This window comes from Columba livia, chromosome 4 (genome assembly GCF_036013475.1).
Source record: "Columba livia isolate bColLiv1 breed racing homer chromosome 4, bColLiv1.pat.W.v2, whole genome shotgun sequence".
Taxonomy (NCBI): Eukaryota; Metazoa; Chordata; class Aves; order Columbiformes; family Columbidae; genus Columba; species Columba livia.
The window spans coordinates 56,642,123-56,668,840 of NC_088605.1; the positions used below are offsets into that span (position 1 = coordinate 56,642,123).

Sequence of the window (26,718 nt, forward strand, 5' to 3'; positions counted from 1 at the left end):
AAGAGCACTTTCAATGTGGGAGATTTTTAGTGTAGCATTTACCCCTATACATATTATAGGATATAGAGCTATAGTGATTAATTAAATAATCGGTTTAACAGAAGTGAGAAATAAATAAAGTCTGTTTGATTGTCACAAACGCTGGATATCTGTTCTCGAAATGAGAAGCAGTTTGCTCGCCAGTCAGATCTTCTTCACCACGGTCAGGTCACTAAGGAAAGAGTGACAGCGCAAACGTAAGGGAGATTGAGGAGGAAAAGGTGGAACCATCCATCCCTGCCTTGTTGAGAAAGAGTAGCCTCCCTGGAGAGAATGACTTAACCCGAGGTTTAGCAGTATGATTTGAGTGTATTTTTTGAACTCAGCCTTCTATTATTTGCAGTTATGTACAAACACCGCTTCAGCTTCTGTATGAGGCAACACTGACAGCATTTTCAATTGGCAAATACTTTGGTGTAGCACGGGTGAACGAGAACGTAAGAGATTTTAAAAACAAGCCAAACATTGTTCGTTAGAAGACAGTCATAGCTTAAGCTGGCACAAGTTGAAGGACATATAAGTGGCAACAGGTAATACCAGTGTTTCTTTGTAACAGAATAATTGAGAATTGCTCCATGTTGGATACTCCTATTAAGAATGAAAATAACTCATTTGTGTTTTAACCTATTCTGTGTTTAAACTGATTAAAAGGATGTATGTGAGTTAATTGAATTTTATTCCAGAAAGTTAAGTTTCTACCTGTGCTGCTGTGGCTGAGTAATTGAATAAATGCTTTGTTTTCAAGCTGTACCTTCCCCTTTCAGCTATATTCAAGCCCTTTGTTTAGAGAAGCATCGTGTAAAATATGCTGTAGATTTTTGTCTTTGGTAGGCATTTAATAATAGTCATGGATCAACTGGTGTCTCAATGTGCCTTTACTAGCTTTTTTTAATCCAATAATTCTGCGTAAGCGAAATTTTATAGGGTAGCTTGTATCTAAAAATGAGTCTCTCCCACCTTCTGCAAATCCTACATGACAATTTATTTTCAACTAAAAATACTACATACTTATACAGTGGAGAGAGAAGAGAGCGTGTGTGTGTGTATAAATTTAAAAAACCCCATGCATGCTGCTCTGATAGCCTGCAAACCTTTGTTTCTTCACAGGAAGAGCTCTCTAACAGAGTTACCTTTTAAAAATAATAATAAAAAATACACTGACCTTTTTCAGGGTATAAAGACTAGGAGAATTTTTGCTGGTCTTAGGAAGAAATGGGAACATGCAGCATCAAAATTACAAATGCCCCAAGACATTTTGGTGGTATGTCGGACTTGAAATGTTTCCCTTTTCAGACAAAATACTGTGTTTGCAGTAAAAGAAAAAAAATACCAGGGAGTTAGTTTTCCAGGTTATTGGCATTTTCTCTAGAAAGCAGACACCTTTTGAGGAATTTTGTTTAGTGAGAGGCCTGATTTTTTTTTTTTTTTCCATGCGGTATGAAATGTGCTGGAGGGAGAAAGTGCCATTTGCTGCCTAAACAAATCCAAATGCAGCACTGAATTACCAGCGCAGTCTTGGCTAATCCTGAAGTAGGTACCTTTCCTTAGGGGTAGATTAATGCATAAGGTGTGACAGTGACTTGAGCACACAGAACTTATTTTAACACCCATTTGGTGAGGCTTTCCTTTGTCTCTCAAACAGATGAGCTAATGCCATCACCTAGCAATTACCAAGTAGTGTGATGTTATGTAATGAAAGTATAAATAGCATGAGGAATAAAACTCGTAAATGTAACAGACTAGAGAGCAGACGAGCAGAAGTACTGTTTGGAACATTTTGATTAGTATCCGAATGCTGTTGTTTTAAAAGACATTTAGATTTGATGTTACAGTAAAGCTGCAGGCCAGGAGACTTGCAGTCCTTGATGTGGAGTGACATTCATGCTGTGCCCCTGGATAAATCACTTGGCCTCTGTGTACCTCTCTAAAGGAAGACAGAAAATTGGAAAAGGGCAAAGTGTGCATACTTTAAATTTCTTAATCAGGCTGGTTATCTTATGTTTGAATTAAAACTACCTGTGAGCTTCGTTTCTCAGTAACTGGCCAACAAATAGCATATGACCTGCAATTTGAACTATCAGATTACTTCACCACTGGCTTAAAGTCTTTTAGGGTTGTTTTTGTAGTAGTTTGGCATCATTCAGAGAGATAACGTGGAAAAATGCAAGAAGTCACGTTTACCTGGAGAGGAGAGGCTGTACGGAAGGAAAGACTCTCCTCAGCCCTCCAGAGGCATGGGAGGGATCCAAAGCTTCTGTCTCCTTCAGCATCTAGGACTTTTCTCCAGTTGTGCCCGTTACACAAGGGTGGCATTTCCAGCTCCTGATGGAGAAAGGGAGGGTGGAGACTCACTGCATCATGAAATGTGACTTGAAGAGCGCTGTCTTCTAGAGTTGCCAGTGGAAAATACTTCCTAAAGATATCTTCAGAGAGTGGTGGTTTTTAAAACGCAACAACAAAAATGCCCCATGTTTTAAGAAAGCTAAGCCATTTTAAAATGGCTAAAGCTGCATTTGCAACATGCATCGGTCTGCAAAAATTTGTGATGGTGTTTGAACCTCCAGTGCTGCTTTTCCGGCACCTGCAGTTGTATGGAAGGATCTTCTGCATTTGCAGAATGTAAAATGGCTTCAAACCTACTTTGGAAGTAAGCTGTCAAATTGCAGAAATATTAGATACTCCTCAAGCACTACTGTGGTGGTTAATACAGTAGGAATGTGGGCAGGAGAAGGCATACCAGTTTGTGCTACTTCATCAAATGGCCTTAGTGGTTTTATTGCAGGGATTCCTTGACTGTAAAGGCTTGAAACAAACAGAAAGAAAATTTATAGGTCACAGCCAGAGTGGTTGTTTGGTTTGTTTGTTGTTTATTTTCAGTTTTAATCATCTGCTACCAATAAAATCCACTGTCCTTGTGGTGACTTGTGGCATTAACATTGGTATATTATGGGTGTTTTAAAACAGACAATAAAAATACTGCACTTGCTAATTAAAGCAATTCTTATATTCAACCAGAAAGAGTTGTGGTTTCCTAATTGTTGGGTGCCTTGAGCAATATACCTGTTACAAATTCTTAATTGAACTTTGCATTACAGCCAGTGTGATTTGAAATATTCATAGCTGTTCTGCTTCTTTTTTGTTTCTTCCAGCTCTTCATTGAGAAGTGTATCAACTGGATCTTCAAGACCTTCCAAAGTGTGTTTGGTGTGTGGAGATGAGGCATCTGGATGTCATTATGGGGTGGTTACATGTGGCAGCTGTAAAGTTTTCTTCAAGAGAGCAGTGGAAGGTAGGAAAACACAAAACAAAATATAAACAAAAAAGACAAAATACATGAGGTTTTTTTAATAGAAATTTATACATACACATATGTCTCTCTGTGTGTTTTCTGCTGTTGATAAAGTTTTGTGTTGTTAATCTGAAAAAAAAATGTTGAATGAACTCCAGTTATGCGTGGTATAATTTTTATAGTATATGCCAGGGTATTTTCCCATGTACACCTTCTAAATGGTGCGTTGTTTCATACCACTGCTGAATCAGGCTGCTTCTTTTCTACTCCTGTTGCTTTTTTTTTGTTTGTTTGGTTGGTTGGGTTTTTTTTGTTGTTGTTGTTTTAATGGACACAGATGCAATTGATGTAAACCTCCTCCTGTTTCTCCTGTACTGGAGGATGAACATGGTTGTCTCATCAGGCTTTGACAGCCCCATAGGACAGTGCAATTCACTCGGGTCATTTGTGTCCCTGTGGGTACCTCCAGGGCTGTCGACTCAGCAGTGCCTCTGGTTTGTCTTTAGTGACGGAGAAGTGGCTTTAGGGCACTGTGGTAGATTGGCAAGGAAGCAGGAATTGATTATGGGGCATTTCTTAGGAGTCGTTTCCTTGATTAAGGACTAGGATTTTCATGAGGACTGTATTTTTATAGCTTTGTACCAGAGCTTTTGGCTGACATCTCCCAATTTATGTTAATTATGGTATATCTAGATTTTCCTGAGTATATCAACAAAAAGAAATCAGGATATCTGTGCTGTAGGGCCTCTGGTAGATGTTGCCTCTCTCTGACTTTAGTTGTTAGGGTAGTAGAAAATTATTGTCCTTTATAGACTTCATAAGCAACTGCTTCAAGTGATAAAAATTACCTTCTTAATACCTGATAAAGACTTCATAGCATGTAAAGGACGTAAATACTGTATAGGATTTTTTAAGTGTTTGTTGATGAGTAAATGTTCTTAAGGACACTGATGAAGCAGGTGATATCTACTTACTGTTTTATTTTCAAGAAGAAAAACCTAGAAGGAAGAAAATAGGCTCTTAATATGGTGTCCAGCTTATGTACTGAGAAGAGCAGGACTATGATGTGTTTAATTTATTTTGTGGTCGTTAAATGCTGAAGGTAATAAGAATTTAGCTCTCTGTTAAGTATACCTGGAGGGCTCGTGTGTCACTGAATTCAAGACCTCATGTAATATCTCTAATCTATTTATCTATCATCAAAAGTGTCAGTCTAATTGAAATGAACTTGCCAAAGTTATAAGGACAGGGAAAAGGTTTCCCTCTTCTGAAAGCATCTTTGACTGTTGTGCAATAGCTGACCTTGTTGCCTTCATTCCCTGACTTCTTGAGTTGTCAGTTGCTTAATGTAGCACATGAACTGGAAAACCCTATTTATTTTCACTGAGTGATTTCCTCCATGTGCCTCAACACCACATCGTGGGTGGATATTCAGACATCTGTGTCTGAGCTGGTCTCTGAATCATGAGGATGTTTTTTGTTGTGGTGGTGAGGTTTTGCACCTACACACATACACTCTGTGAAGTGACAGCACCTTTTATTTTCCTTTCGCCTTTCCTGCCTTCCAGGAAAGTTTCCATCTCAGTCTTAAGTCACTGTAATTTCAATGTACTCTGTATCTACGTTTACCACATCTCTCTCTTTTGATGTCCTTTCTGACATAATCTGAGGGTTATCCCTATTCTACCCTACCAAGATTTATGAAAAATTGCCAAGGATTCCCTTTAGGAGCTGACAAAGTAGCAAGCCTACATTTCCAAGCCTCAGAAGCCAGAACTATTAGGAAGGAGTTACTCTGTAATCAGGCATAGAAATACATTTTTAAAATGTAGTTTAAAGTTATCAGTAATTACTGAAAGTTTGAGTTAAGCAGAAAGCTTCAAAAAAATAAAGACAAACCAATCCTGTCTTCCCTAAAGATTGAAGATGGGAGTTTTAAATTAGCATTGAATGTATTTTTTTTAGCATTATTATATTACCATGCATATTCCTACCAGTGGCATGTGAATACTGTCTAGACTTCTGCTTGATATGCTCATGACTGTGAGCTCTTGATGCTACCAGTAGCGTTGTTGTTATGCAAACATTGAAAAATTGGCTTGCAGTTTTTGTGTTTATATTTTCATTTAAAAATATACATACATATATATATATATATATATGCATAAAACTACAATGTAGAGTATTAGCTAGAAAAAGACATAGCAAAAACATGGTATATGTTTTGGCTCCAAACATCCTGAAAGTATCAATGTGAATAAAAATCTGTGTAGATAGTTTTGTAACAACAAAAATGTTTTGTAGAGTCATCATAAATTTTTCCATTGGGTGTATGACCAATAAAACAGCCAATTTTCAGGTTTCCTATTTTAATTAGAATATTTGTAATAATTACTTTGGTGTATCATGTGTTCATGAGGATGTTTTTGAAACTATGATAGTTCAGTGCGTGGTCTAAATAAAGAATAAATCAAAGCTGGAGAACAACCTTAACTGTAGATCCTGGGCGTACCTGTCTCAGCTCTGAGCTAAAGCTGTGTTCTCTAATTCAGTTCTTGCATCCTTGTCTTTCTTACAAAGAAAACAGTAGTACTCCCTTTGTGAACATAAAAACTATTTTCTGGGTAATTCATCAATACATTGGCTAATTTATTTGAGTAAAAATTGATTGTTCCCTACCTAGAAGAGTATAGTAAAAAAATGGGAGACTTCTCATGTTTCATTCACTATTTCTGTGAAATTGTTTGTATGGACTTTTTAAAGATTTATGAATATTTTCCCAGTTATATTTTACACACTTCATATGTGTGCACACACATACACTTGCATTTCTTATCTGGTCCCCTAAACATTCTTCAGAAGAAAGTGGCATAAGAAATTATAATCTTTCAAAAATAGCCTCTACTTCCCATTGTTGTTAAAAATAGTAGCTACAGCTGGTGCCATTTTCACCGAACGGAAGATTGGAAGGAACTTCTGGAGATCATCTGATCCAACCTCCTTGCTCAATTAGGACCACTCAGAGCCAGACCATGCCCAGGTGGCTTTTGTATCTTAAAGGATGGAGACTTCACCACCTCTCTGGGCAGCCTCTGCCAGTGGTTGGTCATCCTCACAGTTACAAAGTGCTTCTTCTTGTTCAGACAGATCCTCCTGTGTTTTGGTTTGTGCCCTCTTTGAACGGAATGACTCTGCTCCTTCAATGGGGGGAAGAGGCTTTTTGTTATTAGTTTTTACTGATCAAATGAAAGTTCTGTTTGGTTTAATTTTAAAAGTAACTTACTGATAGTCCTTCAGAAGATATCACAGGATGGAAATGGTAGGAGAGGTCAATGGGTATTGAGCTGGAAAGACAAGAACAAGTGGGGAGACAGATTGTGTCAAAAAGCATGGAAATGAAGAAGGGGGATTTGGAGAGAGCACACCACCTAGTTCATTGGGTCTCAGCTAGAATTGCTAATGTCAGCTTGCACTCCTCTGAAATATTACAGAACCAAGAAACTATAACAGAAAAGAACAAGTGTTTTGAAACTTAAAAGCTGAACAGAAAGGTCCACAGCAATAGAGACTGAAGCTTGCATTTCCAATCATGAATCTAGTAATTGTATTCCCAGTGAATCTTACTTTTGGGGACTTGCAAGAAATGTCTAATGAATTTATGAGAAGGAGAGCGGTAGACCAAAAAAGTATTAAAATGGGTTTATTGGTGAAAGTCCCAAAGTAATTTCAGATGGATTTCACTACAGGGACGTAAATTATCGATGTGCTAAGTTTTAGTATCAAGTAAGCATGAACTTTTTACCGACTGACTTGGTGAAAAGGAGTCTGGTATAAAGAATGTGATTGTGTCATTAATATAAATTTGATCTGCCTTGCAAACAGTAAAATCCTTTAACTATAAAAATGTTGATAAATGGTGCCACTGTAAAAGTTAAATGACATTTGTATTTATAATGCATTTTTACCTAGGATAACTATATGCTATGACTTTCTAAATTACGGATATGGCCAATCATAAAGTTATTTAAACTTTAATTTATGATAATTAATGGGGTCATATGCTGAGAATACACTGTATTGCAAGGGAACCAAAAGCACCTGGGCAGTCTTATCTTCTTCCAATGAACCAGCTTTAGGGAAAGAGAGTAACAGGCTTGAAGTCAGAAATCACAGCTGTTCTTGCGTATGCTTTGCATTTTTAGTCTTCATTTGTTCAAGTTCCAGACAAGTATGAGGTAATCTGTCCTAAATCAAAATTACATAGCTTCTTTAGATGCTAAAGTTAATCTTTCATTCTTCCTTTGGCTTGAACATAAGAAAAGTGGAAGGCGTTTTTTTTCATCTCCAAATGGTGCTACAGCAAAAATGACCATGTTTTTCCAGTTATTTTGCATATTTGCTGTGAGATTTTTTGCTGCTTAAAATGGGAGAGCTAAAAAAAATGTATTAGCTATGGGGAAGCTTGTCTTTTTTTTTTCTTTTTAATTTTTGTTTTTAATGCAAAAATGTGATGTTCAGTAGATTTTAGATCTTGCTGTTGATTTGTGGTCCAGGAGGTTCGCCTCGGAATCATAGAATTATTTAGGTTAGAAAAGACCTTTAAGATCATGGGGTCCAACCGTTACCCTCGTACTGTCAAGTCCACCTCTAAACCGTGTCCCTAAGCACCACATCTACAGGAAACATTTCATCTGTTAATTCCCTGTATGAAGACCATGTTCTTCAAAGCACAGCAGTTGGGAGAAGATACTTGGAAATACAACAAATATAAAAAGATAACCTAGAAATATTACAAGATTACAGTAGTAGCTGAAGTGTTCTCCCATGCTATTTCAAGCTGGAATACTGAAGATTAAAAACAATTCCCACATTTTAGAACTTTAAAGCCAGTTTTGCTATTTTACATCAGAAACATTTTAAGTGTCTTCACCTCTGAGACAGAAACACAGTCACAGCAACAGAAGGTTCTAGGTTTGCATTTCTTCTTCACCTGAATGTTTGCTACTTTGGTATTTAAAGTAGGGGGAAATTTGGCTGACGGAAATTTTTTAAGACTCTAATCTGATGGCATCTTATTTAAATGGTCTCCTGAATATAGTAAATGTATTGTGCATCTCCGTGAGCAGTGTAGTAACAACAAAATCCCCCTTTCACTGTGTGTTTGAACAGCAGATTATCCAGGACTTGGTTGCAGTGGTGGAAGGGATGAGATTTCTTGTGTAGCCACCTGTGGGGATTCGACATAGCTGTGGGGCCCCGGACTGCCCCAAAGCCAGGGTTCGGAAAATACGTGATGTTCTTTGTCTCTCTTTGTGCCAGGCTGCTCTGAAAACACAGCAACAAAGCCAACCTGGGCTGCAGGATTGAGGGTCCAACCCTCTAGTCACCTGAGGTGACTCCTAATCTGCCGTGTGAGGATCCGAGGCTGATCTTTTTTCCGTAACCAAAGAGATCCAACAGCCTTCTAGAGACTCATCTTCTCATGAAGGATTGCATGCTGTTGCCAGCCTGAAAATTCAGTGGTAGATAAATTCAGTTCTTTGGCAAGCAAAGGCACCGTGGAACCATTTAGCAATGGGCCAGATGCATAATATTCCAGTGATGCTGTTCTTTTTTTGGTTTTATTTGGAGGTATTCTGCAGTCTCTGTTTCCAGAAGGCCACACAAGAAGTAAAATAATGTGTTGCACACATTTTTTTTCAGAAATAGGTTATCTTCCTATGGTTTTCTTAGGCACTGTAGCTGAAAGGGCTTCCTGGGGCTCTACACTCCCCAGCGGAAAACAAAGCAAAACTAAAACCTCTGTGTGTGCCTCCTAAATTTTTTCATTTGAATTGAGGTGGAAAAAATACCAAAGTACAAGGTTAAATTCTGGAATATGTAGCTCTTGAATAATTTTCTTAATTAGTATAACTTAATATTTTTTTTCCTGGTGAAAAGGAAAGTTTACCTTATTGACCATTTAAAGAAGCAGATTTTTTTTTTTTTTGCTGAAATTGATCTATTGTACAAAGGTATTTTCCACACCATTTTGCAGTGTGTGCACCCATGAATTTTGCAGGTCTATATTACTAGAATTAATTATGCATACAGTTCTTCGCTCTCCACTCTTCTGTTCATTTGCTGTAATGGAGTCAGTGATTTTCCATCACAGGCTGCAATTTTCCTTTTATCCACTTTCATGAGGTCAGTGGCCTCTCTAAATTCGACATCACTCAGTATAGATGTCCATATGTTTTCCTAGAAATTTCTATGTGGGATTTGAAGTTGACTCTGTTCCTGACCTGTTGCAAGAATCTGTTTTACAACCTATCAAACAGAAATATTAGGTGAAGAGCAAGCAGATGGGTGATCTGCTGAGGGCAAGTGAGCTGGTCAAATTCATGTAGCAGCTGCTACTCTTAGTTGATATGCTATGGTTAATAGGTGTCAAATAAAATTTAAATAATAAAGTCATCATAGGTTTGAATCTGCCACCATCCTTCTATGCTCTTATAGATATAAAAAGGACTTTTCCTGGTTTTGGCTCTGGCAGGCAGTATTACTCAGTAAAACAAAGTTTTCCTTCCTGCTCCTAGTTGGCTTTAGTTTACTAAGAACTTGAAATTTAGGAGGCTGATTGGAGGAAGGAGCTAGAAATGTTTCCACTGGGACCCCAAAAATGGGAAAAAAGCAAGCAGCAAGCATAAACCACAGACAGGGAAGATTAATTAAGGATGGAGTATTTATTACGATTGAATATTTGAAAGCTGGAGAGAGGTGAAATGGGAGGAAAAGCTTTCCTTGTGGCTCTTGGAATGTGTGGCCTGCATGACAAACTCTGATGCTCAAAAATAAATGCTGGATGTATGTTAAACATAGAGTGCAGTGCTAACAGATTAAGTATATTTTGTCAGTATTTCAGAAAGGAGTGGGGGGAGGTTTGGGAACCGTCTAGATCAGGGGTGTCAAACTAATTTTCACTGGGGGCCACATCAGCCTTGTGGTTGCCTTCAAAGGGTCAAACATAATTTTAGGACTGTGTAAATGTACGAGTAGGTGATTGTATCTAGGTGATACAGAATCTTGGGTTTTAGAAAAAATAATAGGCAAGTTTAACACCTGCAGTACCACAAAGAACCATAAGATGGTCAGTGGCTGGGAGAATGATTTGGGAAAAAAAAAAATTACGTCAAGTAAGATAAAAATTTGCATTCATTATTTTCCAGAGGCATTAATGATTTCTTCCATTGCCCAGGACTTTCCAATGTTTGCAAGATTTTTATTGTAACTGTTGTTTACCCAGCAAGTGGGTGTTGCTGTAGAGAGGGAGAGATGAGCAGAAGGTTGAGAATTTAAATCTGGGCTGCTGTCTAGCCTTGCAAAATGCTCACACAGTGCTAGGAGGTCTGCGTGCAGCTATTCTTCTCTGCACTCTTTTGATTGTCGTCTTTGTTTTATGAATACTAATTTCTAGACTGGTTCATCTATAAAAACATGTTCAGCAGGTGATAGCCTGCACAAGCAAAATACGCAGTAAACACGACATGTGTGCAATGTCAAGGTTGGTTTCTCTTACGTAATGGCCTTCCGTCACTACAGATTTAAGCATCACACGGGCTTTCACGTGTTTACCTTCTGCATCCTTGTGAGAGGGCAGATTTTGGCATTCTTGTGATGGATGTGCAGGGGAACTGAGTTGCAGTGAATTTTTGCTTGTTTGTTTTGTTTGTTTTTTTTGTTTTGTTTTCTTTTTTAATATGTCACAGGGTAACACTCGGGTAGATAACAACCTTCAAAGAGGTGGGAAGGCCCTGTGAGTGCATGCTGATTTAAGAAAGCCATAAATATTTTGGTTAACCGAAAGATCAAATGTCACAGCTATTAGTTTAGTGTATTCTTGAATACTTCAGCTGCCTTTTCTTTAAAAAAAAAAAAAAAAAAAAATTATTTTTTCCATGTGCCTCTTGTAGAAGGTAGAGACGATGCTTCCTGGAAAACTCATCTTTCAGGTAATGGTTTGAGGATGACTGAGCCATTTGTGTTACGTGATTATACAAAATTCATATGTTTAGATGCACCAAGTATGTCAAGCAAACGGGAGTATTCACACCATCATGGTATAAACGATGCTGGCAATGCCTATCTGGATTATTGTGTATGCTTCTAGTTACTGCCATGTTAAAGGCAGTTAAAGTTGAGTAAACAATTCAGGAGAGCTTCTGAAATGATCTGGGGAATAAAAATTTATGTTAGGTGACTAAATGCTTTTAGCTTACACAAAAAAGGTCTGAGTTGGGACATTCTTTCTGTCTATAAATATTTCACAGTTGAGGAATAGACAACTGAGAGGCAAGAAAATTTATCGTGAACTAGGAACTGTATGGAAATAAGAGTAAATGGGTAAAAATGACATTAGCTAGTTTGATACTTTGAGAAGGCAGCAAACCACCAAAAAGAGGGACCTCTAGGGGTATTTTCCTGAAAGGAGTCAGAGGATTTAACTCCCTACTTTGAAATGGAGTATATGAGAAATAACTGATGTATACTATAATATGGTCTGGTTGTCTGTGATAGTAAAGGATAAGCTAGAGAGGTCTTTTTTGATTAATATTGTGTCCTGGTAAGGCTGGAGAGTTCATTTGACTCCACAAATGAATTAGGTAGAAGTAGTAAAGAAAAAAAAAGGATGAACCCAACTAATACATTCCACATGTAATGATGGCTGATGCCCAGATCCTCCTGGAGGTACAGGACTCAAATTTTTAAAAGTTGATGTCAAGTGCTCAGATCTTGCGTGAGGCAGAATTGCTTTGTTGTAGCAAATGAACATCTGTCTCCTGAAATGCCTTTTCTCAGTTTGAGTTCAGAAGAAAGCTCACAGGAGTGAAGTCCTTTTGAAATAACTCCATCTGATCCAGCTAAGCATCTGCAGGAACCCACAGGCCCCATCAGGTGACCTGATCCTAGGTTATATTTGCTGGTAATCCCCTCAAGTGAGAGCCTGGCTCCTGAGAAATCGTCTATAATTGAAATATAATTGTTCTTGTTTCTTGGACATTGCTGCTGTTTTGTTTCTTTTTGGTAATGCCTAGTACAATACAATAAATGAATAAAGCATTCAATTTGGAGTTTACAATTGGACATAAATACATGTACAAGATCGTCCCTGTCAAACAGCATAAAACACTTAAAATATCGTAAAACATCCTTAGTTGGGTCCTTTAGCTCCTTACAGCTATGGCACTGCTTTTGAAGAGATACAACTTTATAAAATGCTGTTATGTACCTGCCTTTGCAGCCTATTGAACCAGTGTTGTAATTTTCACTTTTAGTATCAAATAGCACTTCTCTTCTACAACCCTCATGGTGCAGAAAATTTTTAGATCCTGAAAAGACTCTTCCAGTCTCAGGTTAAGTGGATAAGAGCTAAAAGGGGATAATCCTGCAAGATGCCTTCAGCAAAGCAATGTTAGCAATAAGGAATTTTGCACTGTCGTGGCCAAAATAAAACCTTAATAGGTAAAACATCAAAATAAATATATAAATACATAAAGTAAGAAACAAACCCATCTTCTTGTGCTTCCTAATCCCAATTTAAATAAAAGGGTGGGCAAACAGTCTCCAGACAAAAAAAAAGTACATACAGATCTGTCTGTTATAGATAGAGGGAACAAGGCATCTGCCAGCATCTCGAATATAAATAGAGTGGGAAAAGGTAGTGGCAAATCTCCCATTGCCTTAAAAGAAGCCAGGATTTCAGCCTTTTTTTGTGGCAAAGTTTTAGATTGTTGGAGGTTGGGAGTGCGTCTGTTAGGTTGGAATTGTAGACTTAGGCAGTTTTGTCAGGGTTTTTTTAGAAACAGTAGTTGTCCGTGGTCACATTTGAAGCCCACAGTTCTGTATTGTTTAAGGAGAAGAAATTCTGTAAGACAGAATTATTACCTAGTTTTAACCTATAAAATTGTTTGGTGCCATCTCTTGTGGCTTAGTTGCCCAGTCCAGGGCACTATGAAAGGGAACATGGGTCAGTCTGTCCATTCCCACCTATTTGAAGGATGATAAAGGTGATGTGGGACTTTTTTACGCATTCTGTCCATACTAAGAGCAAGCAGAAAAAAAAGCAAGTTTCTGTTCAGTCTCCTCAGGTGCTGGGTGAGGGGATACCTGGAGCTGCCAACACTGATGGGAGCTCTGTGCTTGCTGCAAAATTGATGGAGCAGCTCAGGCACCTCTTGGGGTGGCCAGGACGTGAAGGTTCTTAGCATGATGAACATTACCTGCACTTGTGTGATGTAGGTGTAGCTTGAGCCTGAAGTTGGCGTTTAGGCTCTGCACAAAGCAGTTGAGAGCATGTTCATGCGGTAAGCTTGAGATTTGTGCGTGCTGTGGTTCCTGCACAGTAAAACTTGCTGATGACCTGCTGCCATTCACAGACAGCATGGCAGACTCTTTTTTTCTAACGGTTCGGAGTGGCAGAGCCCTGTGAGGGTGTTTTCTTCTTCTACCCCTTGCTGCATTTCTATGTGGGTTCCGGTATTAGGTGCAGTGGTGGGTTTGGGGGTTTTTATGCTGCTCGGGTCTTTTTCAGTTTGCTTTTTTAAAACACGTGTTAGGAGGAGAAAAATCAAGTTTGCAAAATCACAGCTGAATGTGAAAGTAATGAATGCTAGTGGTCTGCATGGTCTTTGTTCATTTGTGCCACGTAATGATTTGTAATTCAGCCTTAATTACACAATCACATACAACTTTTTCCATTAGACCTCTCCCTTGTTCATTGAGCAGACTGGATAATGTTCAATTAATGAGTAGCTATTCAGTATCTTGTATTCTTCTCATTGCTCAATGTATGGTCCTGTGCCTTCACTGCTGATTACTATTCATCCCTTGCTCAGAAGACATAATTACTCATTTTTTACAGAGCTTTTCTATGGTGCTCATCACTATAATATCGAAGTGCTTCACAAACATTGTTTAATTTATCCTTGCAATACAAGATACGTTGAGCGGTTATTACCCCTGTTTTACAGTTGAGGAGTTAAGACACCAGTTAAGCTCAGTCCTACCCACTGATTTGGGGTTCATGATTTGTGATATCTGGGACCTTAGAGGACAGAAGTACTTGGCATTTTATGGCACTTAATATGTCCAAAGTGAAATTTCCATTTATTTTACTAGCAGCTATGATTGCTTAAACCACTGCAAATCAGACTCTGGATCTCAAGTTGGATATTCAGGAAACAAGGACAATTAGTGATTTTTCGTGCTTGCAAAATAAGTCCATGGCAACAGAGATGCAGTCCAGTTCTCCAGGGCACAATTCAGCTGCCTCAGGCACTGACTTTCTCCTCCCTCTCTTCTTTATGTACTTTGATTTTCAGAAGCAAGTGAATGGACTCTGAGGACAAGAGTCCCTTCAGTGATGTGGTCCTGATTCATCCTAAATCACCATCCACATGGTGGATGATGGATAAGGTAGAGGTCTGGCAAGGTGGGACTGAAGGACTAGATGTAAGACATAATGTAGTTAGAGACTCCTTGTAACCTGTTGTGGGGATCAGAATTCAGGTTTTGAGGTGTTGGGAAGTCTGAGACTTCTTACCTGCTCAGCCAGCATCAACCAGAGCAAGATGGTGGCACCCAGGCAATATTGATGATGGTGGTGCTTCCTGGGAAAGCTACTCACAGCTCAATATCAGCAAGGTGCCACAAGGTTTTAGGAGCTGTGCCAAAACCGGTTGACTGAAGTGCATTTGGGAAGACTCTAATCCAGTTTCTCTACTACATACTGATGCTTGTATTAGAGGGAGTTTGTGTTAGGGTTCCTGAGCTGGTTTGACTGAAAATGAGTTAGTTTTCTTCATGCAGTTAGAAACATTTCTTTTTCATAGCTAGCACGCTCATTATTTGGACTTAGTTTGAGAACAAGCAGATAACACCCCAGCACAGAGTTAATGTTTTTAATTGCTCTGGTCTGAGAAACAAGGACACTCTGCTCTGCCCACAGGTGTGTGAGGCATCGAGGAAGGGGGCATGGATGGGGCAGAGCTTGACTGACATCCAGACTGATCAGTGAGAGTGTTCCATCCCATTAGCATCATGCTTTGTATATAAGGAGTCAGCGCCTTCCGGTTGGCTCTGCTCTTCCACTGGCATTGGGTGCTTTCTCTTGTGTGCCTTGTTTTTTCTTTGCTCTTTTTTTTTTTTTTTTGTTAAAGCCAGGGGAGTTTTTCATGCAGGACATTTAGTCCAGCTTTTGCTGTTTTGCAGAGGCCTCTGGGCTTTTCTGCCTTTTTCCTCTTTTCTCTCTCTGGGATCGGCTTTGGGACCAGGTGCTGTTTCCTGGGACTGGCTGTTCAGTGTGTTTGTGAGGAATTGCCTTGAGTATATTTTATTTCTATTTATATATATATATTTACTAGTAGTGTGTTAGTGTTTTGTTATTTTATTAAACTGTGTTTATCTCAATCCAAGTTTCTCCCTTCCCTTTTGATTCTCTCCCCTATTTTGGGGGGTGGGGGTGGGGATGAGTGAGTGGCTACCATGGTTGTATTGCTAGCTTGGATTAAACCATGACAGTTCCTCAAATTCTTCCTCACCTTTGTTCTTACAGTACATCCCAACGTTTAATATTTTTGAACCTTTAAATTGTGTGAGTTTTCTGTACAACTTACTGAAACACGTTATGTGCTTATAGCTATCATATTTTCTGAACATGCTGTAGATGTTTCACTGTATCATTTTTTCCTTTTAGAAGCTATACTTTTCTTCCTGTTGTTTTGTTTCAAGCTTCCTTGTTTAACTCTTCCTCTAAGACTGGGTATAGCATTTCTTTGATATGGAAGATATGCCTTGATCACTTTGTGCCTTTCAGACTACCAAAGGCTGTGCTAGTGTGCATAGGTTTATGAAAGAGCACCATTTTGTGTCAATTAACTTTGTCCAGATGAGAGAACATTATCATATAATCAGAGAATTGCTGAGGGTGGAAGAGACACCTAGAGATTATCTAGTCCAATCCTCCGGCTCAGAGCAGGTTGCTCAGCATTGTGTTCTGTTGTGTTTTGAGCATCTTGGAGGGCAGAGTCTCCACAGCCCCTCAGGGCAACCTGTTTGATCATCCTTACCATAAAAACAAAGCAAACAAAAAAACCCACAACCAAACAAAAAACCCTGCATAACCAAAAACTGCCAAAAAACACAAAGTATTCTTGATCTTCTTGAACACAAACACGGTATCAGTGTCCTTACAGTCCTTGGGAGCATCACTTGATGGCCATGACCTTGCAAAGATAATCAAGGGTGGTCTCTCTGACGTGAACCAGCTCCGTCAGCATTGTTGGTGCAGCCCATGATGTCCCATTTGTTGTGTGCTTCCTAGGCTGATCCTCCTCCTCCCAGGGTAAGTCTGCCTTGCTTCAGAACTTCCCTCCTTCCCTCCACTGTATCTTTTCAAAGCAAAAGGATCTGCTTTAAATTTAGTTGATTCTTATCTAGGAAATATCCCTGGCTGAGGGGCTTGTTTTTTGGTTTCGGTTGGGTTTTTTGTTTTGTTTTGGTTTGTTTTTGCTCTGCTTTACGCTGATGGGCTTCGCAGTCTGTCAGTGGACAGGTAAACAGCTCAGACCAAAAGAAGTGAGTGCAGGAGAAGAACGGCCAGGAGTGACCTGTTCAAAGCCTGGTCAACTGCTAGAGGAGCTTCTGCCTGGACCTCACGGAGATCCCCAGCTGACTCACCCTGCTAGTTAGGCTGTGGCTGCAAATGGGAAAGGCAGACTTAAAAGCTCTGTCAAGTCAGCGTGATACTCTGCCTCTCAAGATTGACTCTCATGCTTCTTAACACATTATTTTTTCTGATTTATTGTATTATAATAATAGTAAGTCCATGTACAGATTTTTGTCGGTGGTACACCAGATGACCAATAATAGGAGCAGAAAGTTGTCACGGAGTTACTGTTTTAGGCAGTAGGTTTTCATGTTTATTGAAACTACTCGATGACTCTTGCCTGGAAAAGGGTACCTGAGGAAATTTAAAAGGACTAAACAAATGCCTCAGAAAATAAATGTGGAAAGATTAGAAATCTATGCTACAGATTTAGAATGTAGGCTTATTTTCAAGTCACAGAGTGAGAAAAAAAATACCAGAAATGGAAATAGACCCTACAATAGAAAGGCAGATGCATTATTTTAAAATGCAATATGATGTCCATAAAATAGAAAGCCAGTATAACATTGGGTTAAAGAATATTTTTTTTTAACTTTTGTTACTATTCTTGCAAGATGCCAACAAAAGGCATTAATATTTGTGTTATTGACCATTCTGATAAACAGATTATTTTGAATTCTTGTAATTTAATGTTTCACACCTTTTCCAGAAAAGGTGCTAATTACTATCGGCCTTAATGCAGTTGTATCAGATTTTTACATCTTGTCTCATTTGCCTTTAATTCATCTTTATTCTTGCTGAAAACTGTGTACAGAATATTGGAATTTTCTCTGCTTGTTTCCTGTTAGTAGCATATTTGCATTCATTTGGGCTACTACCCGGTGTAAGAACTAGAACACAGCTTTCTCATTTGCACTCACCTATTTATCTTACCTCACCTGGAAACTGGTTTAAGTTGCACTCTAATACGGAAAAGGACTCGATGTTTTGTACTTACTTATTTCTTTATACGTAACAAATAACTAATGCAACTCCTGTATTGGAAGTAGACACATGGCAAACAGTTCTAGCACTGTCAGAACAGAGATGCTTATTACAGAACAGGGTGATGGATGATATTAAAAAAGATAATGTTACTTTCTTAGGGGGGAAACTGTACAATACTGTGTGTAGGAACAGATCAGAACAACTGAGCTGTAACTTTTTCTAACAGGAAGAATTTAAACTGTGGTTTGAAGGCTTACAAAGCTGTTTGATGCTCTGCACAAGTGCCCTGCTAAGCCTTTTCTTTATTATGCTGGGACAGTGGTTTTTTTAAGCTAATGCCTTTGGGGAAGAAGTGCAATAGTCCTGTACTTTCAAAACTTGGGCATTTGTGAAAGTTTTCTATAAACATTTTAGGAGTCTAACTGTATTATTCCATTTCTGAAAGGGCATTTTTTGTCCAGGGTATTTAGCTGTAGATGAGTGTTATTATGTGCATATTCACAGATTTGTGCTCTAATTTTTTTTCTAAGAATAATTATATATTTGGAGCTAACAATTCAATCATTTATTCATCCACTTTACCACGTGGACTTAGCAAATGGACTTGTGTTAGCCTATACAGCATATCATGCATGCAAATTCCGCTCTTAACAATACTGCATGAAATTATATAAGTGATAGGTACTAATTTTCTCTGATACAACAATGATAATGATGGACTATTGGGAAAAAAAAAAAAGTGCTCCTTAGGTTGTGTGCACTGGCATACTAAACTATTCATTTAAAAAAAAAAAAAAAAAAAAGAGAGAATAAGAGACACTAACCTATTTAAAAATTATGTCTTTTTAGTAATAAAGGAGGCAGGTATTCCCATGGTGATAGCACTATATTTGTGAATGAAACTGTCCATCAGGTTGTACGTTCACTTGTTTGGGGGAAGGGTGATTGTTAATGACTTCATATGCAAGGTCAGGCAGTTGAATTCTAGATACTCAAGTGTTTTGCAGAACCCTCGGAACTAGAAGTGGTATTTTGTATTCTCATACTTCTGCAGTGTCATGGTGCAGGTACTCTGTCCTGAATGTAGGGCAGCAGGCAGTCTGTCGAGTACAGTAGATATGTGTGGTACATACAATTGTGTGAAAATTTTAATACACCAGCATTGCTACAGCTTTATAAAATAAAATAGGGTTTTGGAAAATAGTGCAAGCACTTGGGTACAGTGGGTACTGAGCTGCATCTTTTCTTGTTTCATTTCTATTTTGTGAAGGAATCCATGGCCATGTAAGAAGTTTAGAAGGAATACCTACCAATTATTCCGTGTTAATTATTCATTCAAAAGTAGGAAGAGGAAATATGACAAAGATGAGATCTTTCGCTGAGTGTTTAATAATAAAAGATCATTCGTGGAAAGCTTATGAAAAAGTGAAGGACGTAAAAGCGCAAGCAGAACATTCGTATTAGTACATGCTCGAAGAGTTCTGTGGTGAGAGAGAACAGGGTTCAGCAGGAGAGGTTTTCTAAACAGCGTTTCAGTAAATTTGCTTACTAGAGCATCCTTTTTTCCACAGAGTTAGAAAATGTTCCAGAAATAGAGAACTGAAGGACGGTATCAGGTTTCTGACTTTCATTTCAACCCTTCTTATTGCACTTCTCACACTTAACTAGATTTTCTATTACCATTCCACTAAGAATGGGAGAAAGTCCTTGTCACGGTCACCCTTCTTTCCGTCCTTGGAGCCTTCAATAACAAGTTCACGATGCAGGAACAATAAGGCACCAAGAAAAAAAAAAGTGTGAAGTGCTGTGTGTGCTTCCACAAGCAAAGGTGCCCATGTAGATTCAGCAGGTAAAGACAGATCTAAAGTGTTGCCATATAATGCAGATTGGGGTGATCAAAATCCATATTCATGTGCAAACAGAAAACCCACCTGAGGACGTGAGGAATTTGTGTGATAATCCAGGTGCTGCCAAAATTCAGCCTGAAGGACATAAGGGGCCATGTGGCAGAGTCTGTAAAGGCGTAAAATAGCAAACTTGTCTGCAGAGGAGGAGAGTCAGAAAGGATTTTGGGGGACAAAGGTCTAAACAGGGTCATGTGCAGCAGTGCAACAGCTGTTCTGTTGCATGTTTTCATAAACCGCTCATGAACTTGGTGATGGCTGAAGTCAATCTGTTGCTTCCCTTTCTTTCATTAAGTTGTGGACTTTTCCTCTGTTAATATGTGCAGTGCGGTTATTATATTTATTCATTGTTTGGTCGGATTTATTGTATGTATTCATTTTCATCAGTCAGCCTTTCAGGATTTGTTTGGTGGTGTGTGGTGTTTTTTGTTGTTGTTGTTTTGGGTGGTTTTATTTGTTTGTTGGGGGTTTGTTTGTTTTGTGTGTGGTTTTTTAATGTGTGGGTTGATTTATTTTTCACGGTATGCAAACATACTGTACACTTTGTTTGCTGGGAACCCTTGACCCTCAGCAGAACCCTGGCTTCTCGGTGCTCGATTAGCTGGGTTAATTTCATTTTGCACAACGATAACTAATGGGCATTTAAAACTGCCAGAAGTCTGCCGTGGGTTTCTCCTCCCGCATAACCATATTTGTGAGCAGCACATTAATCAGCACTCTCAGTCACGCTTTATTGCTTAACGGTGAGGGTTAACTGACCACTTCCCAGTAATAAGGAAAAACGGAGGTCAACGATCACTGACTGAGCAAAGAGAGGTTCTCTTCCGACTTGTGCTTTTACTCCTTCATCCTCGGGCAGAGACAAATGTGTCTGCTTCACCACTTCAACATGAACACTTACCTTTAAAGTTAATCTTCATTATAGATCAGTCCATGTCACGTGTTTACCCAATCGAAACAAGCAAAACCACTGAGCCAGTTACCTAATTAAAGTCAATGTAATCATATGTGTGGGAAAACATTGTTAAATTTAGCAAAGTCGTTTTAGGAGTGTGTAGTTACAACTGTAGTGTAACGTGTAGATGTGGTACTGGAGCCCCTCAGCCCAAACTTTTTTATGATGGTTCCATAATCCATCTCCTTTCCAAGCACTGTAGCTTAGTTTCTGCGTGTGGATACAGAAACTGCCATAGTTCCCCTTACCTCCATGTTTTGATGATAGTGGTTCACAAATTCATCTTGAAAGATACTTTCTTTTTTTTTCCCCCCGAAGTTTGTAGTTTTACTACTGGTTTTGGTTTATGCGAGCTTCACATGTGTGGGACATTGTGCCAGCTGCCCTACTGGGTGACCTGGCTGGCTGGAGGGCACCCATGTGGAGGTGGGCAGAAGTTATTCCTGACAAGAATGGGCTGGGCAGGCAGCACGCACTGAGGGGGACATCCATCATGTGCCTGCCTCCCACCAGCTGTGGGGTGTCCTTGCCTCTGCAAGAAAAGCTGGGAACATAAAAGCCAATCATAAAGTCATTTGGGTTGGAAGGGACCTTCAAAGCTCGTCTAGTCTAAACCCCTTGCTGTGAGCAGGGACATCTTCAACTTGATCAGGTTGCTTGGAGCCCCATCCAGCTTGGCCTTGCATGTTTCCAGGGATGGGGCATCTCCTGCCTCTCTGGGCAACCGGGGCCAGTATTTTACCACCCTCAATGTTGTCATTGTTTTCAAAGGTAAGTATTTATTTGACCTTATGAAGCTGAGCTCCAGGTTATGAGGGAGTTTTTGTGGTCCTCTGTACCAGCACGGCACATCAGGTGCAGTAGAGCTTTTGTAATGTCTCCCGCTCTTCTTGGGAGCATGTGGGCGAACGGGGGACAGATGGAACACGATGCATGTGGGACATCCATCCCCTGATGCAGCATGCCTCTGCCATAGCAGCACCTGAGGGCCCCCTGTCAGACAGTGTAGTTGTCTAGTAGAAGTAACCTGGGGACACACCGGTGTTTCTTGGGGTCTTTCTTGCTTCCGTAAGTCTCTGTGGCTGCCGCCAGCTGTTGCCTCCATGCCTACAGAGAGCAGCAGGGGTGGCACAGGCCTGTTTTGGGCTCATCCACTGAGATACACTCAGCAAATGAGGTCCCAGGGGCTGTGAAAGCCTGTGGGCAGAGCTGGAGTTGCCTGCAGCAGAGTTGGAAGCAGCAGCACCCAGCTCCAATGGCTTTACCAGCAGCCGTTGTCTTGCATGGAGATCAGTACCCCAACTAGGGAGTTGTCAGCCTCCTTGGAAAGCAGTCTCTCAAAAATGCTCAACACTCAGAAAAATCAAGTTGCGGGAATGACAGGTCAGGCTCAGTGCATTAGTACACACTTTTAATATTTTTGGCCTTATTCTCTCTTGGCTTCGGTTTCCAATCCGTAGATACGGCTGCACCATCTTCTATAGGAGCTGAATCTTAGGTTTCCTGCATTTAGCTCTAACCGTGTAGAGAGAGATATTCCTTTGCTTTTGTTCCCAGATGATTTTCTTTTCAGCTGCTTTTGTTTATCCAGTTATGACCCGTCTGCATCCCCTGCTCTTTCTGCTTCTGGCCACCACTCACCTCTGGGCCTTTTTCCATTAGTTATCAGTTTCTGCACTCATTGGTTTCTCTAGATGATTTCCCTGCCTTCTCCAGTACTCACTGCCTACATCTCCTTCCACCCTCCACTGGCTTCACCTTTTGGGAGACATTTCTCCTTCCAAGTCTGTTACCTCCACAACCTCATGTTCTCTTTCCTCATAAAGCTCCTGGCAGTTCCATTTATGCTTGTGACTTGTGCCTTGTTCCCCTTCACTCTGAGCTCTCCCCTTGCCATGTCCCAAGAGCATGATGTGGATTTTCTGCATGGAGTTTCCGTGCCAAAGCATCGCCTGACATGCAGAAGAGATGGCTGGAGCACAAGCTCAAATCAGACCCTCTGCCCTTGTCCATGTTCTTTGCAGAAGGAAACTTTGAAGGTTGGCAGCCAACCTCCAACAAAACCTTTGCAAATCGTATCACGTACAAACTGCAACATTTCAGTGTTTTACACTGTGATCTGTTATAATTTTAAGTGATAATGTATGAGATGGCAAAAGGCACATCTGTGGTATCAGAGCAGCGATGCTTCAAAGGGTCTGTCTCAAAGTGTGAAGGCTCTTGAGCTTCTCTCCAATATGTCTGCGAAAAATGTAATGCAGGGAAAAACCAACATGTTTCTCTCTACCGTTATTCACAAACTTACTTTGGGCTAAGCTCAGTATGTCTAGCCGATACTTTCTTGCACTAGCAAAATAAAATTCAGCCTGAGGCAGATATCCAGCATGGAAAATTTCAGCTCTAGCTGCTAATGTGTGGTGAAGTTATAAGCAATAGAACACAAGGTCTTAAAATGAGAAAGGAGTGTCAGGCAACCTTAACTATATGTAGTCCTACAAGATCCACTGATGATAATCTGTTTTTTGACAGATTTCATCCAATTTGCAGATTCGTTTTGACATATACTATACAAAGAGAGGGAAAATAGAGTCCCTGGAGTAGGACTCAGGCTTATAGATAGCACCTTACAAGTGAAAGCAATGATCAACCATGCAGTCATTTTACCTTCTGCCAAAGCTTTAAAACTGTACTGCACACTGTCCAGAAAAGGAATTGTAATATAAAATCAAGGCACTGATGCACTGAAGCTGAGAACTGTTGACTTTTTGCAAGTTCTTATCTTGTTCTCATAAATGTAAGCGTAGGTTGCAGGTAAACGTTGAATTACAAAAATGTTGCAGGAGTTGTAGCATAAATTTTGCATTGCTTGCATAAACAAAAGCCTAGGATAGCATGCTATTTAGATAGGCATATCCAACACAATTTTAGTAATAATTCTTGACTTTCCAGTAGACAGTGCAAACTTCTGTCATGTTCCAGGTCTCCCCCTCCCATAGGCTGGTTGTTGTGGTTTTGTTTTGTTTTTGTTCTCCATTTATGAGCTAAGAGTCTGTCCAGGGTATTTCTCCAGCATGGAACTATGAACTTTGCGTATTTGGAGCACTGAGAAGTGATTTTAAGTGCAAGCAAGGTGTAGGGAGTTGGAGGCATGCACGGTTACCTTTAAGATAATGTTTCTGGGGGAGCTTACCTATTGGCAGAGGAGCTCGGGAATGCTACGTGCCCAAACCTGGCTTTTGGCCTGGAATGTTGTTTGGGGATTATGTAGCAAGCTGCATCCCAGCAGGCTTGTTTGCAGGCTGTCTGCAGCCGGGGTTTGCTTTTGGTTTTGTTTGTTTGTTTGCTTTTTCTTTTCAGATTGCGTGCGAAACCTGTGTGAATGGTAATCACCAGTTCCCTAGATCAGGCTCTGACAGTGTCTACATGACTTTTAAAGTGTCTTCCAGTACAACCCTGCTGACAGCTCAACAGTTACATAAAATGCTGCCTTCCTAAAAAATCAGTTTCCAGCAATGTCAGTGCATGAGCAGCTAGGAGGATCCAGTTGCTTTCCTGCTGAGAAATTTTTCAGAACCGTTCCACCTGGCTTACACAGTCCAAGACAAAAGTCTGTATAACTTGGTGCTGTATGTTTGTGGCAAAGACTTGTGTATGTGAGTAACACTCTTTATTTTGAATAGTCCTGTTGTCTCACATAAAATAAAATTTAGATATTAATAACTCTTTTCAATATCAGCAATAAAATATCAAATTTCAAGCAATACAATCTCAGTCTTTTATGGTACCTCAGTCATAATTCATTCCTGGGAGGATTTCACTGCTGCGTAGCCTGACTTTTTTTTTTTCCTTACTTAATCTTCTTCTCTTCGTCAGACCAAAATCTTTGTGTACTCTTTATTCTTAAAACTAGGCACATGCTTAAGTGCGCAAGGTGAAAGGGCTCAAGGCACATGACTAGAGACCTGAACTGGGCTGTTATCATTTCCCATCTCTAATTATCAGAGAAGTTGCAGGCGGGTAAAGGGCTACTTTAAATTTTCTTGGTAAATCACTCCCTCCGGCTTCTAATCATTTCCGTTCCACTTCTCTGGACTTCCTCCAGTTTGTTTATATCTTCCACTAATGAAGTGCCTGAAGTGCATACAATATTCCAGGTGTGGCTGCAAAAGAAATGCATAAAGAGAGCAGTGCCGCTGCCAGCCTGCTCCACTGTGTAATGCTCCTACAGAAGGAGCCAGAGGTGTTATTGGCGCTTAGTTCTCCTCTGCCCCATTACTTCTTACATCCAGATTGTCCGCTTATTCCTAAGTGTCTTTTCAGCATTGGTGCTTTACAAATTTTGCTTTGTTGTTAACTCTACTTTGGATTACTCCCTTGGTACATGCAGTAGCATTTTTTCCAACTGTAATTTTATTGCTTGTTTCCTGCCTTCTTATTTCTCTACACCCTTTTTTTTTTGTATTATTTTTCTATCCACAGTTATACTGACAACTTCTTTTTTTTTTTCCAGTTCCAGTGAAAAGACCACAACAAGCAATAGTCCCTCTGATACTCTGCAGTGTATCTTCCCAGTGTGGTAAACTGGGTCTGCATTTGGCAGTCGCTTATCCTCAGCAGGAATTTGCTATAGAAATTCTTAATGGCAGAATTGGTATAGGGTCTTCTGATCAAGTAAATCTTGCCAAATAATAACAATGAACTGGATTCTAGATTTTTTTTGCCTATTGTATGAACATTTTTTTCAGGTGAGGAATAAAAGAAGAGAGCGTTTAGTGGATGAGAAATGTAGTGGATAACATGAACTGGGCATTGTGCATCAGTGAATAAATGAAATACATTTCCTGCCTGAGTGCATCTCCAACAGTATTTCCATATCCGTGTACTTCTTTAAAGTAGGTATTCCTGATATGCTGAGTGGCTCAGCATCTTCAGGAACCATTACCTTGGAAATAACAGGGGTGAGGACACTGAGAAGCAGGAGTGTGCTGTGCCCAGGAGGGAACTGCCAACCAGTGCTATTTTTTGCTGCAAAGAAATAGTGGGCTTTTTACACTTACTGCCTGATTTTCTCTTTTATGTGATGTAGACATCTAAACTTGGTCAAAAATAAAGGTTACCGTCATTGCTATCCTGCAGAGGAATGACAATGCTTTACTGTTCTGCCTTGCCAAAAGCACTACTGCAGAACGAAGTGTGGATCTTCAAGCAGTCCCAGAAAGCCCACGGGGATGATGGTGGCCTCTTTCACAGGCCAGAGAACCTTTGCTGAGGAGTCATCTGGTCATAAAATGTCCCCACCATGACCCACGTGCTCCACCTTGCAGCTTTTCTTTGTCCTCCTGAAACTCTTTGCCTTCTGTGTCTCTACAGTATTTTGAGTTTTACTATTTTTTGCTGAGTTACGTTGCTGATGGGTAAACTCAAGCAGGGCATAGGTGCTGTCTGGAAAAAATAAATGAAGTTTTCCCAGGTGCATTAGTGCTGGCTTAGAGAGCTCTTCTGTACCAGCTTCTTCAGGCTTAGTGGGGCTGTAATGGCAGGGGAGGTCAGGCTCCTGTTATATTTTCATAGCATCTGTTCCCTTTCAAAAATGAGTTCACTTCCGCACTTTGTCTTGTGTTACAACTGCTTTAACTTTGGTCTTCTGGTTAACTAGAAGTCAGTCAGTCTCTTTGCAAAACCCTGACACCCACCAATGACCAGTCTTTCTACATAACTTCTTAATTATTTCTACATGTGAGTTTTGGCTGTGTTCCAGCTTTGAAATCATTATGCTGCTTCAGAGTGTAAATAAGTGGGACTGGATTAATAAATTGCTGAAGCATGGTGCCACACTTCATTTTAATCCACTTATCAAAGTGGAAAAACCTTTTAGTACGTAAAGTGCATCTGCTTTTAA

The 26,718-nt window shown here is 39.8% G+C and overlaps 1 protein-coding gene across 5 annotated transcripts in view; it reads left to right on the forward strand.

The window, feature by feature from the left end:
* NR3C2 (nuclear receptor subfamily 3 group C member 2) overlaps window positions 1-26,718 on the forward strand; it is a 211,674-nt gene that overhangs the window by 112,894 nt on the left and 72,062 nt on the right. For all 5 annotated transcript variants that reach the window (XM_065061886.1, XM_065061889.1, XM_065061888.1 and 2 more), the window contains one exon: window positions 3,189-3,328. In XM_065061886.1, coding sequence (XP_064917958.1) covers window positions 3,189-3,328 — 140 coding nt within the window. The remainder of the gene's footprint in view (window positions 1-3,188; window positions 3,329-26,718) is intronic.